Consider the following 13934-nt stretch of genomic DNA (forward strand, 5'->3'; position numbering starts at 1 on the left):
CGTAACGTAACATGAATTGATAACTGGTGCTTATCTAAGAAAAGTAATTTTATTCTACACACATCCAAAGGTGTTAAATGATTTAGCAAATTTTTCATACGTGGGTGGATACTCATTATACAAAAACGCCGCAATTTATTCAGAAGAAAGTGGAACGCAAAACGTTTGTTAGCGGCGTTTGTTAATAATGCTCATATAACTACAATCATATAATACGTCTTTATACTTTAGTAGACAGAGCCAACAGTATCGACAAGACTAATCAGTTTGGCTGTATGGCTTAATAATGGATTTGATATTCTAACTAATACATAAATAAATTCCAGGTTGCTAGCCCATCGCCTAAAAGGACAATCCCAAATTTACTAGCCTATCCCTTGGTTGACCTTTACAATTTGCACGATTAGAGAAGCATCTGGTACGTATGTTAAAAATGCTCATTAGTTGATATGACCGAGACTCCGTTCTGATACATTGTTAGAGTGATATCTGATCGCAAGTCACGTCCCAGGGCCAGACCTTAGACCTGGAGCGTGAATGAGGCGAGGTTTGTATGCTACTTGTTTACTTGAACCAAGTGAAAATGGGACAATGCTGAATCATAAAAAGTTATTTATCAGTGCAAGTAGAGACACATTTTCACAAGAGAACTGTAAAAATTGTTTTACATCTACGTTTCTTATATATTCTCTTCTTCTTGTTTTTAAGTGTTTTAATGACCACCAATGGTTATAAACTTAAAACCAAACCAAATGTTTTTAACCTTCATTTAAGATTCGTAAGTCTTGTGGCTATTGACTATATCTGTCCTATAAGGGATAAGACCGCACGATGTCTGTTTTTATGTTATTGGCCACAATTTTACAAGCTTTGATATTTAAGACTCATATAATATATATTGTCATCTAAGTTGCAGAAACCTGGGATGGTTTGTAAACTTCAAAATGTGGTCAATTTTCTCTAATGTATTATCCAAAAACAGAACTTATTGCAAATTTGTACCCGTCCAATTAAAAAGGTCTTACTTTTAGTATCATACTTTTAATCATTTAATCAAATCTCACAACAGCCTTAATCATAAAGTTAACTCAGACACGAGGCATAATACCCTAATCTTTGACGCAGTCCTATTTTGAATACAATTCCAAACAAAGTAAGAGCTAATTGGGAAGAAAATTAAATATTTGATGGGCTGTTAAACCACAGGCGTTGTGTTTAAAAATTAAATTATTTCAGAGCATGAAACGACGTAAATTATCCATGTTATTCAATTATCATGCTTTAGCTAAGTAATGATAAAATAGCAATATAAATTTATTCCTTGAACCCACACCTAGCGCAAATTTAATCCTTTCAATTAATTTTCTATGCAATAAATCCTACAGGTGGGCGCGAATTTATGGTATCCATAAAAAGGCGCACAAAGGAACTCACAGCAATAATAAATAATTTTATTGTTAAGTTATAAATTCATAATTTAATTACATCGCATGTTTAAATGTTTATTATTTATCTACAAACATCTTGAAATTCCTTAGGAGTTCTAATGTACTATCATAACCTACCTATTAAATAAGACATGAAATCAAGATGTATATGTTGGTATTTTCGGTAGCTTTGTTACTGCAAATACATCATGGTAGTGATCATGAAAGTCATGAAAATTTAATCATTCGGCCAGCGAATAAGGTTATATTACACCACATTCAGACCTTTGCTTGTATCTATTCTTCTGAAGTTATGAACATAAAATAATATTATTTCAACTATCTCATCTTAGTTCCTGTGTATTTTCTCATGAGACATAGCTCCCCTTTACGCGTGCATCCCACCATTTCGTATCTACATCACTACGTGCATATTTGAATAAAAACCAAGAGACAATAGTGCTCGTTCAAACCATAAAGGTAACAGTAGAAATTGAAATATCGTATAATTTGAATACCCACATGAATTTATGAATCGACCGGGACATGAAATAAGAATATAAAACTATTATGCGAATGGTGCAACTTGAGCAAGAACAAATTTGTAGTCAGTCTTTATGAGAGAAGTTTCCAGTTCAGCTGTGGGAGTCTGTAGTTCCAACTAAAGTGTTGTTGAAGATCTTACATTATTTTCTACGACCTTCGATTTTTCGTTTCTGTATTACTTATAAGTATTCACTTTGGTTTTTAGTATCTATCTGCTCCATGTAGTATTTACATGTAGAGTTCTATTCGTCCAGATTTGTATTACTTATTTTAAAAGTTTCGTCTATGTCGTGGTTACTATGATTATATAAATATGGTTTATGTATGCAATGAAAAGAAAGACAATGGAAGTAATTGTAATGGACTCATAGATTATACAAAGCTCATATAGATAGTATCACTCTGACAGGTCGCGTGACGAACTTGGGCAACCTGTCTTGGGTACATCTGAATAATACCTTTATGGTAGGGTACACCGAGGTTAGGAAATGTCCTTGCATGATGCATCAGTCGCGAATACTACTGTTATACTTATGCTGATCGCTGTTGTAACTTTCAAGGGCATACGGTTTTATTAAGTTCTTTCCTTTATTTTGACTACCTACTTTCATTTCAGAGTTCATAAAATGAAATGAAATGAAAAAAACTTGGGTATAAACGTTCAAGGGTTGATATAAGTGCCCATTTTTCCAACATCAGCTTCATTGGATAATCAGTTGAAACTATTCAGGAAGACGCTATATGCTGGTCACTTCTAATTCATTGGAAGATGGAAATGTTTAGGGAAAGCCTATACTACGTCCGTCAATGAATTTTATGCGGCTGAAATCACGATGAGTCTATATAGCGCTTGCCTAAAAGTACCTACATGACTCCTTGTATCTAAAATGTACATAATGCTCGCAGGGAGTACAAAGCATAGATACATAAACTCACGCCTCTTTTCTGAAGTGGTAGGCAGAGACTACATCTTTCCACTTACCACGATCGCATACTTTTTTCGCTTCATCCAAATAAAAATAAGTGTACTTCAACAATCTTTTAAAAAATACCAGTTTTTAAAGTATGGGCTGCCAGGACATGAAAATAATATAACTGAAATATATGGCACAATGCCATCCATACTTTTGTGCGACGTTATTTTAAAGCATCATTCAGGAATATTTTTATGTCACTTACCATCTGAATCATTTATTTGTTTTTCAGTTTTGTCCTGTAAATGTTATTCAGAATATTTTGGCCCTGAACGAAAAGGGTAACCATTGTTTCTTTTTTAAACAGATAACGCCCATTCGGGTTTTGATTGACAAGATAAATACAGACTCATTGAATTAAAGCAATGATAAGTCGAGATAAAAATTAAAAGGTTTAATTTATTATCGTATTCATCAAAAATAGGTACCTACATTGTATACTTTTTTTCTGAGTTTTCGGCCAATTTAGAAGAGTGCTTACTTCTGAGTCACAAGGTCTCGTATTTGACCGGCCAGGTCAACATAAAAAAGGTTAACTTTCAAAAAGCGTTGAATTGTATCTTATTACACAAGTCTCGAACTTACATGGGTACCATGACAAAACCATAATACCTACTACTCGTAATAAAACATGAAATCACGTTTTTTCCCCGAAGACGGCAGAGACTACATTTTCATTCCTTTCGATTGTAATTCACTCAAACGATATACATAGGTTCTTTCTTTTTCACATTATATCTGTTTATCAACGTTACGTCAAATGCATTACTTATGTGCATTGTAAGTCAATGACACATTCTGAAGTATTGCCTACACAAACAGAAGAGCAAGGTGACCGCATCGCCCGGACGTATAAAGGTCCTTCAAACCTTCCGGATCCAATGCAAATCGCTTTGTATTTGATTCTGTTGACTGAAAATCTAGTAACCTGAAATGAAACACGAATAAACGAAAACCGAGCTCGTATGAAAATATTGATGAATACAAAAGAAGAGAAAAAAGGATTCAGACGATCGTGTAGAGATGGAGTGTCTACCGTACCCGAGAAATAGGCGTGATTATATGTATGAATGAGATACGAATAGTGCTTACCACTGTTTTTCTTTTTTTCCTCATAAGATGGTAAATATTGGCCTAGAGAAAACTTCAGATTTCAATGGGTAGGTAGCATTAATTATATTTATCTTCTTTTCATAATGTCCATTAAACGAAGAGTAAGATATGCGCGAACAGATTTTAAACTTTAGTATGTATGTAACTAAATCATACAATATTTTATTAACACATAAAATATCCCGAGTACAATATCCAACACATAAAAATAGGCAAAAAACAAATACGAGCATAAAATATGCGAAATCTAAGTCGATGGTACAATTCTTTCAAGTAAAGATATGAAAGTATACGAACACGTTCAGCAAATATTACGACTTGAACATAAACTCACAAAAGACCGAGAGGAAGTAAACACAATGATATGTCTGAACATGATCTTCTAAATCTACGCAATATAAATAAATTAAACTTTATGGCTCTTATTCCTTCCGCAGCATTTTACATTTCCTGAACAGAAAATAGAGAAATCGTCGTTGAATAAGTTATATCTAAAGTAATACTTGATATCGAATTTGAAATTTCCTTTGCTATCAACTTCTGTATTATTTTCCTGTTGTCCTGGGAATTGTAGATTTTATGAACAGTCGAGTATGTTTTCCCGCTTGAGCAAAAATGAAATTCGAATATTTTCAAATAAATTCGATAACATTTGATACCAAAAGAATAGGTTAATTGAAACATTTTGCTATCGAAAATGCAAGCATTGCATCTAAAATGAAATATTAGAGCACTATAATAAAATATTACTGTATATTTTTATCTCTTTAATTCTATACTGATAAATTTAAGTATTAAATTTTAATTAAATTTGTAACACTGTTCTATAACATTTTCTGTTGCAATACGAATCTTTCTTTTAGGACACTTTTGGCTACTTGATTTTTTAATAAGCGCAGTATATAATAAATAATTACTTAACAATTAGTGACTGTGTTATGAAAATTGAATAACATCGTCAATTCGTCACAATTACACGTCCTAATAACGACAACATGGTAAATATTTCACACTGTAAGTTTGTTCTTAAAATAAGAATAGCTAAGTATATTTCTTTTGAATTACTTTATTTTTCATGACATTTTCATTAATAATTTAAATATGTGTGAACTTTTTACTCATCATCATATCATTTATCAGTATGATTCATATGTTCAACCAGCTTTACTTTCGCAACATGAAGGTGTCAACCGTAATCAAACTGGTCTTCGTCTTATAACAAATAGTGCCCATATTTGTATGAGTACACACTTTCGGAACATTGTTGAGCAAATCATATGGTGCAACAGCAAAAAGTCACGACCGCCATCTTTGGTCTACAATTAATGCGATTTAAGCATTATCTATGATGATGTTCATAATACCTACTTCTTTGGTGGTATTAGAAAGTACTCCTTGGATACCAAGTATCAATCGAACATATGTTTTCACATGAAATTATTTTATCACTAGCAAACAATGTTAAGACCAATACGCAATGAAAATCGTCATAATACCAACACTGTAAATATCACATACATGCATCGTCTTGAATAAATTAGAAAACTATTTACTTATAAGGACTGGCCATGAAACCTTTCCTGCAGCTAACATCAAGACATTGCAACGATAAAATAGCTACGTGATTTCCCCTCACGGCTCCAATCTTTTCATCTCCCCCTTCCTATCGTTTCAGTAAGACGCAGTAAACACAGAGCTGTCATCTGCTGGGAATTGCAACGGATTTAACATTCGGATCTAGTCTAGAAATCGTATTATGGAAACACTCCCTGGAGCATCCGCCATATTGATAGTTGCGAATGTCTCCAACTGATTTATAATAATATTCTTATTGATATCTGAACAATCGTTATCGCCTGCTGTGTTTCAATGTGTTCGCATCATAGATAGTGGTAACTAGCGATAGGTACAAGAAAATCGACCATCGTAGATTTTACCATTTCTTTATGTTTACATTTTCAATTATATGCTCACTTACTTACGATATGATATGATATACCTAATTTGGCAAAAGAAACAGTACTTTCCCTTTTTCCATTTTTAATTGATATTTTTCATTCAGCAAGTCTCAACCATCAAACAAAATGTAGCTCGAAAATCGCAGTCCTTGATTTGAAGGACGTGATGTAACCCTTGAGACTGCCATTTCAAACAAGCTAAACAGAATATATAATGCATAACTTTCGTTTTAAATATTACTAAGCACATAACTAATAACACAAAGAAATATTTTAAAAAGCCATACCGATATTGATAGGAAATTTCTGTAAGCAGGTAAGTATGCCCTAAGACTTGTTATAACAATCAAACTGGACCAATTGCGGAATCATAAGCACTGAATAATCAAGGTAATATTCGTAATCAAGTTAATTAAGTATATTAGTATAATCATAATGTTTGATATACGTCTCGTCTTTTATTTTACGCACCGATGACTCTAACGATATTTTTTTACCAAAATTTTGTATCCACGAAATTGCTTGCTTCTCAGAACCTTCAAAGATCACAGACAATAGCAAACCTCATCGAACAATAAACTTATAGGCGGAATTCCGTGGGAACTATAGCAATTTGCTAGCAATCACGATGCTATTACAATGCCATGGTTTACACAGTTTACACTCAATAATGCATGAAGGCGCCCATCAGACATCCAAACCGAACTCTCTAATTATCTACTAACAAATGGTTTGTATACGGCACGGTTATCGAACCTGCTACAAAACTTGCTGTAGCTACGTTAATTTATTACAAGGCCACTACAACGCTGTTGACGTAACCCTGGCGCTTTGTCGACTATATAATCAAAGGTTTCGTGTTAGTGTATAGTAAAAATTAGTAAGCGGTTCAGACTAGCGCTTGACACTTAAAATTATGCAGTAATATCTACTAAATGCTAACTCATAATATAGGTAAACACATAAAATCTTTATATATACATAAATGTATTTAACTACGTACAAAATTACCTGTGTAGGAAATATCTTTTGACAAATGACGATCATAATACAAGGCTGCGAACCCAAGACACTACACGAGGCGGTGACCTCGTATATAATGATACTGGTGTTACCCGTAAATTCTGTTTCCGCTACATTGACAGCTCTTTGTGCTATTATACTAGCGGGGGATTTTGCATATAGATGTCCAAACCTGCATTGGTCACAGAAAATAGTTTTGGCGCGCCAAACTTGGTACCACATGAGTACCTAGCTACAGTACATCAGTGCCACATCGGCGACGCTCAATGCATTCTAGAATGTTCTCAAGGCGCCGGCACGTCCTTACTTTTCAGATTTTATGTGGACAGAAAGAATATCTATTGACCGCAATGATACTCTATACGCTTATTCGCGAGAACCACCGAACCGCAACGGATTTATTTCATTGCATTTTCTAGCAGCACGAATAAATCAGACAAATGCTATTGCAGTGGCGACCGACAACGAATATCATATACGTGGTCAAAATTCAACTTAAAACGGGTGAACACATACATTCCTCCGATTGCCCTCGCGTATTTTATTCCAACGTTATCGTAATGAGTCATAAAATTTTATCGGTTGCATCGTAAAAGTGAATCCTCAGTTTGGTCTAGCAAAGGTAGTGCGATGAAGAGAGAACATCGTTGTTACGAGGCGCGATGTGGCGGGACGGGACATTCCTTTGAAACTACCACTGATATTGCGGATCTTCGACCGAATTTACAGCATTGCAATACCATTTACTTTTATGTTGGCATTGTTGGCGCCATTGATTCCGCTAACACTTGGAATCGAGAGAAATTTTATAGCTTCTGAGATGTCTAGCTCGGGGCCTGTTGTAGTAAACTATGTTAATTATGAGAAAAGCGAAAGCAGTATCCTCTTACCCTGGGAATGGTACGTAATTGCGATCCGTGAGGTTGGGCACGAGTGCTATGGGGAAAGCACGGCGAGCCGGTATCCGAAGTGGGTTGGTGCAAGCATCGGCGTGCAAGTAGGTGAGCGTGTCGAGGTCATGACGTCACACGCTTTCTCTGCGCGAGCATGGCGCAACCGCAGCGGCGGTGGCGCGGCGCAGTCGCCTATCGCGTCGAGGCATGCGCAGCAGACAACCACGTGGATGACTTGAATATCATGTAGATTGTGCGATAGGGGGTCACTGACTTGCTTGTGATATACTTGGTTATGAAATTTCCCGAAATGAGCACAGATAGCAGTACTCGAAATATTTTTGGGAAATTGAAACGGAAACTTCGGCGTATACCTAAAAATATGTGGTAAGCCGCAAAGTTCCCAACCTATGGCTTATCAGGAAAACATGTAGTAATTGGAAATACATATTGGAACAACTTTTTATTGAACAAACTTTTGTGAAGATATCAGACCGGATCACAAAGCTTAATAATATCGATTGATTGTTTATTTATTAAGTTGCAAAGAAAACAACTTTAAAAAGAGAACAAATAATGATGTGAGCTTAAAACTTTTTGATAAGTTCGATCGCTCTTTCCTTTCACAAAGGGAAATTGATAAAAATAAAACAACGAACCAGCCATTCCCTGAAGCGTCGGTAGTGGAACGAGATCGCGTGTTTTACATACATATTTATATTTTATGTTAAGTCGTAAAATGTTTAAAGTAACAAAGTTTATTGTGTAGCCCGTAAAACTCGCGAACAAAACATACATGATATATTTCTTAGCAAATTTTGTACCTAGTCCGGACGAAACAGAGTTTATATAAAACTCTTCCGTTACTGATTTACTGACGCATAACGCACAACGCATAGCCACCACTCTGTCTGACTGGAGGAAATCCCGATTGGGATAAGTCCGCCATTGTAAGTACATATTTCATTATTCTAAATCCAATGACTATTTTATTTTTTGTTATATGTGTAATAAAATGTTTACAAACAAACATAGCACTAGATCAAGAAACTTAAAATTTGCCATGTAGGTTCCTTATGTGGTCTAGGGGTGCACTGAGAGAAGATTTTCCAGAAATTCCATAGAATCGGGAATTAACGGGATTAAATATTCCACGCGCGGTCGGAGCTGCGGTCATTTTCTAGTAAAGCATAAAATTTGTAATCAAAGTATGGTTTTATCTAGGTAATTATTATTCGCATAAATTATTAATATTTTCCATAGATTAAAGAAGTAAAGGTAATGAAGGGAATAAAAATTTCAACCGCAGATTTAAGTTACACAAGACCATTCTTTTTTCTAGTATCTACTACTGAAATCTAAATATTCTAAAACAACGTTCTTAGAAAATCATCCAGTGGAATGCCTGCCTCGAAAATAAGCTCTTCAAAAACATTATGAAAGTCAGATTAGATGCGAAACTTATAACAAGCGAGCAGACTAATGAAAATAGCAAGTAATCTAAAGTTATGATAGAGCCAGATGTTTTCTACATTAATTCAGAACATGTTCTAATGAAGTAATTACTAAGCTGGATATATTCAGCGCTAGTTATAATATAACGTGTTCAAAAGTAAAACTAGAAACGGCACTTTCATTTTCAACGTCTAGAGCATACTTTGATGTAATTATGCTGCCTTAAATTAGCGTTATTTAAAGGATAAAATGAGATAATTGTTATGGATATAGTTGTGTCAAGAATTAAAATTATCATGAAGCCGAACTAGATTATTTTAACACATATGTATGTAAAAAATTAGGTGTAGTCTTCGGCACTTTAGAATAGCACACTCCATCTTTTTCCCATGGATGCCGTAAACGCCGACAAAGGGAATAGGACCACATATATCTAGTGCAACCTTCCTTGCTGGTTTAGTAGACCGTGAGAGTGCTAGGTGTGTTCTCTTCCTGTGCACATTGTAAAAGTCAATCAACTTGGGATAGTAACCGCTATCTTAATCTCAATCGACTAAACTTTGCCTTCCAGTACTTTAAAGACTCGGCTCTGTGTAACCCGTAAGTGACAAAGACGTGATTATAACATACAATAACTTCTTGACAGTTATTACTTGCCGGAAGGTACAATTTTTTAATAATAATCTATACAATTCCAAAAATCGTAAAACCAAAACATTCAATAGATAAAATGGCGCCACATCAAGCTCACGTACATTTTACAGAAAGACGTGGCACTCGAATATATCTTATTTTACGAGGGACAAACAATGCTGAGCCAATTGCTAACATCCCAGGGTTCGTGTTATCCCGTATAAGATCTCGGTTAATCCAGGAGAAGCGAGTTTTACGACCCTCGGATATAGCGACAAGGATTTGGACCGTTGAATCCAAAGATATGTATGTAACGCTTGAAGATATAACTAAACATTATGTAATTTTATGTAGCTAATGAAATTGTTGGTGGACTACTGAAATAAGAACTAGATATAATCATTTCAGATACATACCAGGTTGATTGGAAAAAATCCATCCCAGGTCATCAATCAAATAAATCACTATACGCAATAGTGATTTATTTGATGATTTTCAAATTATTTATTCCTTTAAACTAAGTGTATAAAAAGATGGTCAGTACGAGTAAATATAAAACGTGTCAAACATACGTTGTATAGACGTATTTATTGTTTTTGCCTTTCTACGTTCTCCATCATGTTGTTAATTGTGCAAATGAACTATATGATATAACAAAGTATCAGTAACTAGTGACTTCCTATTTTCTTTATATATTTTTATTGGCCTATTTTGGAACTTACAACTCTATTAAAATAACAAAATCTGTTGGAACTGTCTGTCAACTAACAATACTTTAATGTTTAAAATGACGCCTCTATCTCGTAGGTATAGAGACTACATCTATTAAATGTCCACGTTGACTGCCGACTTTTTTATACACTTACAAGTAATTAATTTCTTTGATAACTATGTAACTATTTCTTGTAACTGTGTAAATTTCTATGCAATAAAGATATTACAAACAAACGACTACATTAGGTTTATACTTTATTCGCTTCATCGACAATACTGACTTTATCTCTCTCTTGCCAACAGAAGTGTGGAGCGCGGGCGGCGGGGCCGGCGGCGGCGCTGCAGCATGCGGTAGCAGCGGCATGGACCTCAAACACGAGGTGGCTTACCGCGGCCTGCCCAATCAGGTCAAAGCCGAGCCCGGGGTCAGCCACAACGGCCACCAGGTGAACGGCCACGTGCGGGAGTGGATGGCGGGCGGCGGCGGAGGCTCCCCGTCGCCGGGGGCAGCCACGCAGCCGCAGCCGAATAATGGCTACTCCTCACCGCTGTCCTCGAGTAGCTACGGGCCGTATAGTCCTAATGGGAAAATAGGTAAGACTTTAATTACACTAGTAACTCGACCGTTTATATGGTTTTGGATTGTCTGTAATTTTGTTATAATTATGACACTGATGAGAGGCTAGTCGATGTCCCGATTTGTGATTGAAACTTATCTATATTAATATTATAAACCTGAAGAGTTTGTTTGTTTGAACGCGCTATTTCACGCGGACGAAGTCGCGGGCACAGCTAGTGTGATAATAAAAATAAAACAAGTAATTTAATAAAATGTTCTAAAAAATTAGTTTGTCAAGCCAGTATCAGGGATGCAACTTAGCCTAATATTTTAGTGTTGTTAGATGACACTAACATGTTGTCTATTATTTTTAACCTATCTCAACTTAAATCAGGAATACGCTTTAATGTGAGTGGTTCTACAAAACAAAGAACTAAGAAAATAATCTTCCTCATAATAGAAAATTATAAGCTCATTAGGGCCGACCTTTTCCCAGCGTGGTACAAGAATGAACACTCAAGAAAAACTTCACCCTTCCATAGTACAGTTTCCGACCGACCTAGATACAGTCATTACGTTACTCTAGGGAACTGCACTATGAATGCATAACCTACATGACCTAAACAAAGCAATACAATAGTTTTACCTTCAACGGTAATAAAAGTACAGCCTTTTGAACAATGACTTGGTATAACTTTTATTGCTGGTTGGCTAGTACTTGTTCATTACTGAGACAATGAGACGATTTCAGCTTATTAAGTCTCGTTTAATAGAGTTAGCTGGAACGGCAGCGGTTAAAATACCAAGAGGTAACGATTGACTGGTGCTATAAAATTAAGGTTTAAATGAAATTCAATGCTTTACTTCGATGCTATACAATAAGATAGATATGCAATGAAGTTGATTGAATCTAAATAAAACGTAAGTAGTATGGTAACAGATTGTAAAATTTAACGAAGGGAAAGGGCTTAAAACTGAGAATTCCTACAACAAGTCATGCAGCTGAACATGCTTGATCTTTGTCTTTTCCAGAGATTTTTATAGGTTCTGTCAACTCCGTAAGGAATAAAGACAGGATATATTTATTTAGGTATATATGTATGTTAATATTTTGAATCCGTATAGTCAAAGTTAGCCGTTTCCTTTTTGTTCTGCATATTCAATGCTCATCAGCAAAACCGTATTAACACAGCTGTTATTAAACAAAACCTAGTTTCGTTAGTTTAACATTATAAAAACAAGTTGAGTGTAATAAACAACTAGATAAATAGCTGTGAACCTCCCGCGACCCTGCTACTAACGATCCGCGTCCAAGGACAGAACCAGTGGTTGCCAACTGAAAACCAACGAAAAGGCGCTTACCTGAATTTAAAAAAGCGCTAGATTGTAAGACACAAGCGTTTAAGATCTATAATACCTTATATTGGTAGTAGATAGCAAATAAAAAGTGTACGTCCAGTTTGTAAAAAAAATTGGTAGTATTTTGAGTAAAGCTTAATTTTCAGTGACGTTCTTTCGTCCGGTTTTCACATATTTTAAATATTAAAACGCGCTAAATAGGCTCTTTGCGTTATTGGGCGCAAACATAGTCTTAAAAGCTCTAGCCAAACTAAGTTAAGTTGGCAACACTAGTCAGAACGCTGTTTACTGTGACAATTTGAGCTGTTTACACGTAACCAACTAAAAAAGACCCGAGCAATTCAGTCAATCACAGTCTCGTGACCTCATTTATAACCAAACCGTGTCGACCACTGAAGGCCATCTGAAACTGGACGACTTTTTATCAGAACTCAGGATGGTTTTTTACCGTGTTCCACGTTATCGTGCAAAGTGATAATGGGGGCGTCGACCCCGTTGCGTGATTTAGATAGAAACAATACAGTCGACATAGGTTTTATGTCTCGGAAGTAAAAGTTAATTTGCATACATTACGAGAGAATAATCTAAGAATAGTCCAACCTTTAAAAGTGCACTGACCCCGTTTGTATACGGCATATGGAAACAATTTAACATAAAACACGTCTAATGCAGCCTGTCTGTATATCGTTAACGTTTCGGAGCGAGTTCTCATTAAGGATGGAGTCGAATTAGCCGCGAGGTCAAGCTTACCGCGCGTTCAGGCTGAGCTATGAATATAGCTTGTTAAATTTTAGTCTTTAAAAATAATGAGCAACCACCGTAGCATGGCACGCGTGACGCCGTTTAAATCGCGCGAAAAATTATCGCTGTTCCGTTTGATGTCATAATAAAAAGCGAAACAGCGATAGTTTTAATAGTTTTTATCGCTGCTTTAAACAGGCAGCCTAGCCTTCTCCCACATACATTTGAGTAACTTAAATAGGAACCTTTTGGTTCCCATACCCTTTTTTATATTTGCAACTGTGTGATATCATATGGTATAAGTTTTGTGGCGTAGTTACAGTAAAGATGATAAATGAAACAAGTCCAGGTTGGACCAAAAAATCTAAGACCTGGCAAATGGGATTATAATTCCTTTGGTTTTCTTAACAACAGTGATATAAATTAAACCCACTTATTTGACATCAAATGGATATAGAACCATCACAATTATCATAATTTTAAAAATCCTTCAAGGCAAATAAACCAATAAAAGGGGCCTAAATTCAAACATGATTAAT

General features: G+C 35.5%; 1 protein-coding gene across 3 annotated transcripts in view; it reads left to right on the forward strand.

Annotated features, from left to right (window-relative positions):
* Window positions 1-13934, forward strand: part of LOC106139077 (ecdysone receptor) — a 188256-nt gene that overhangs the window by 79571 nt on the left and 94751 nt on the right. For all 3 annotated transcript variants that reach the window (XM_060954891.1, XM_013340429.2, XM_013340430.2), the window contains one exon: window positions 11040-11330. In XM_060954891.1, coding sequence (XP_060810874.1) covers window positions 11099-11330 — 232 coding nt within the window. In that variant the 5' untranslated portion in view covers window positions 11040-11098. The remainder of the gene's footprint in view (window positions 1-11039; window positions 11331-13934) is intronic.

Source organism: Amyelois transitella, chromosome 5 (assembly GCF_032362555.1).
Source record: "Amyelois transitella isolate CPQ chromosome 5, ilAmyTran1.1, whole genome shotgun sequence".
In the NCBI taxonomy this organism is placed as follows: Eukaryota; Metazoa; Arthropoda; class Insecta; order Lepidoptera; family Pyralidae; genus Amyelois; species Amyelois transitella.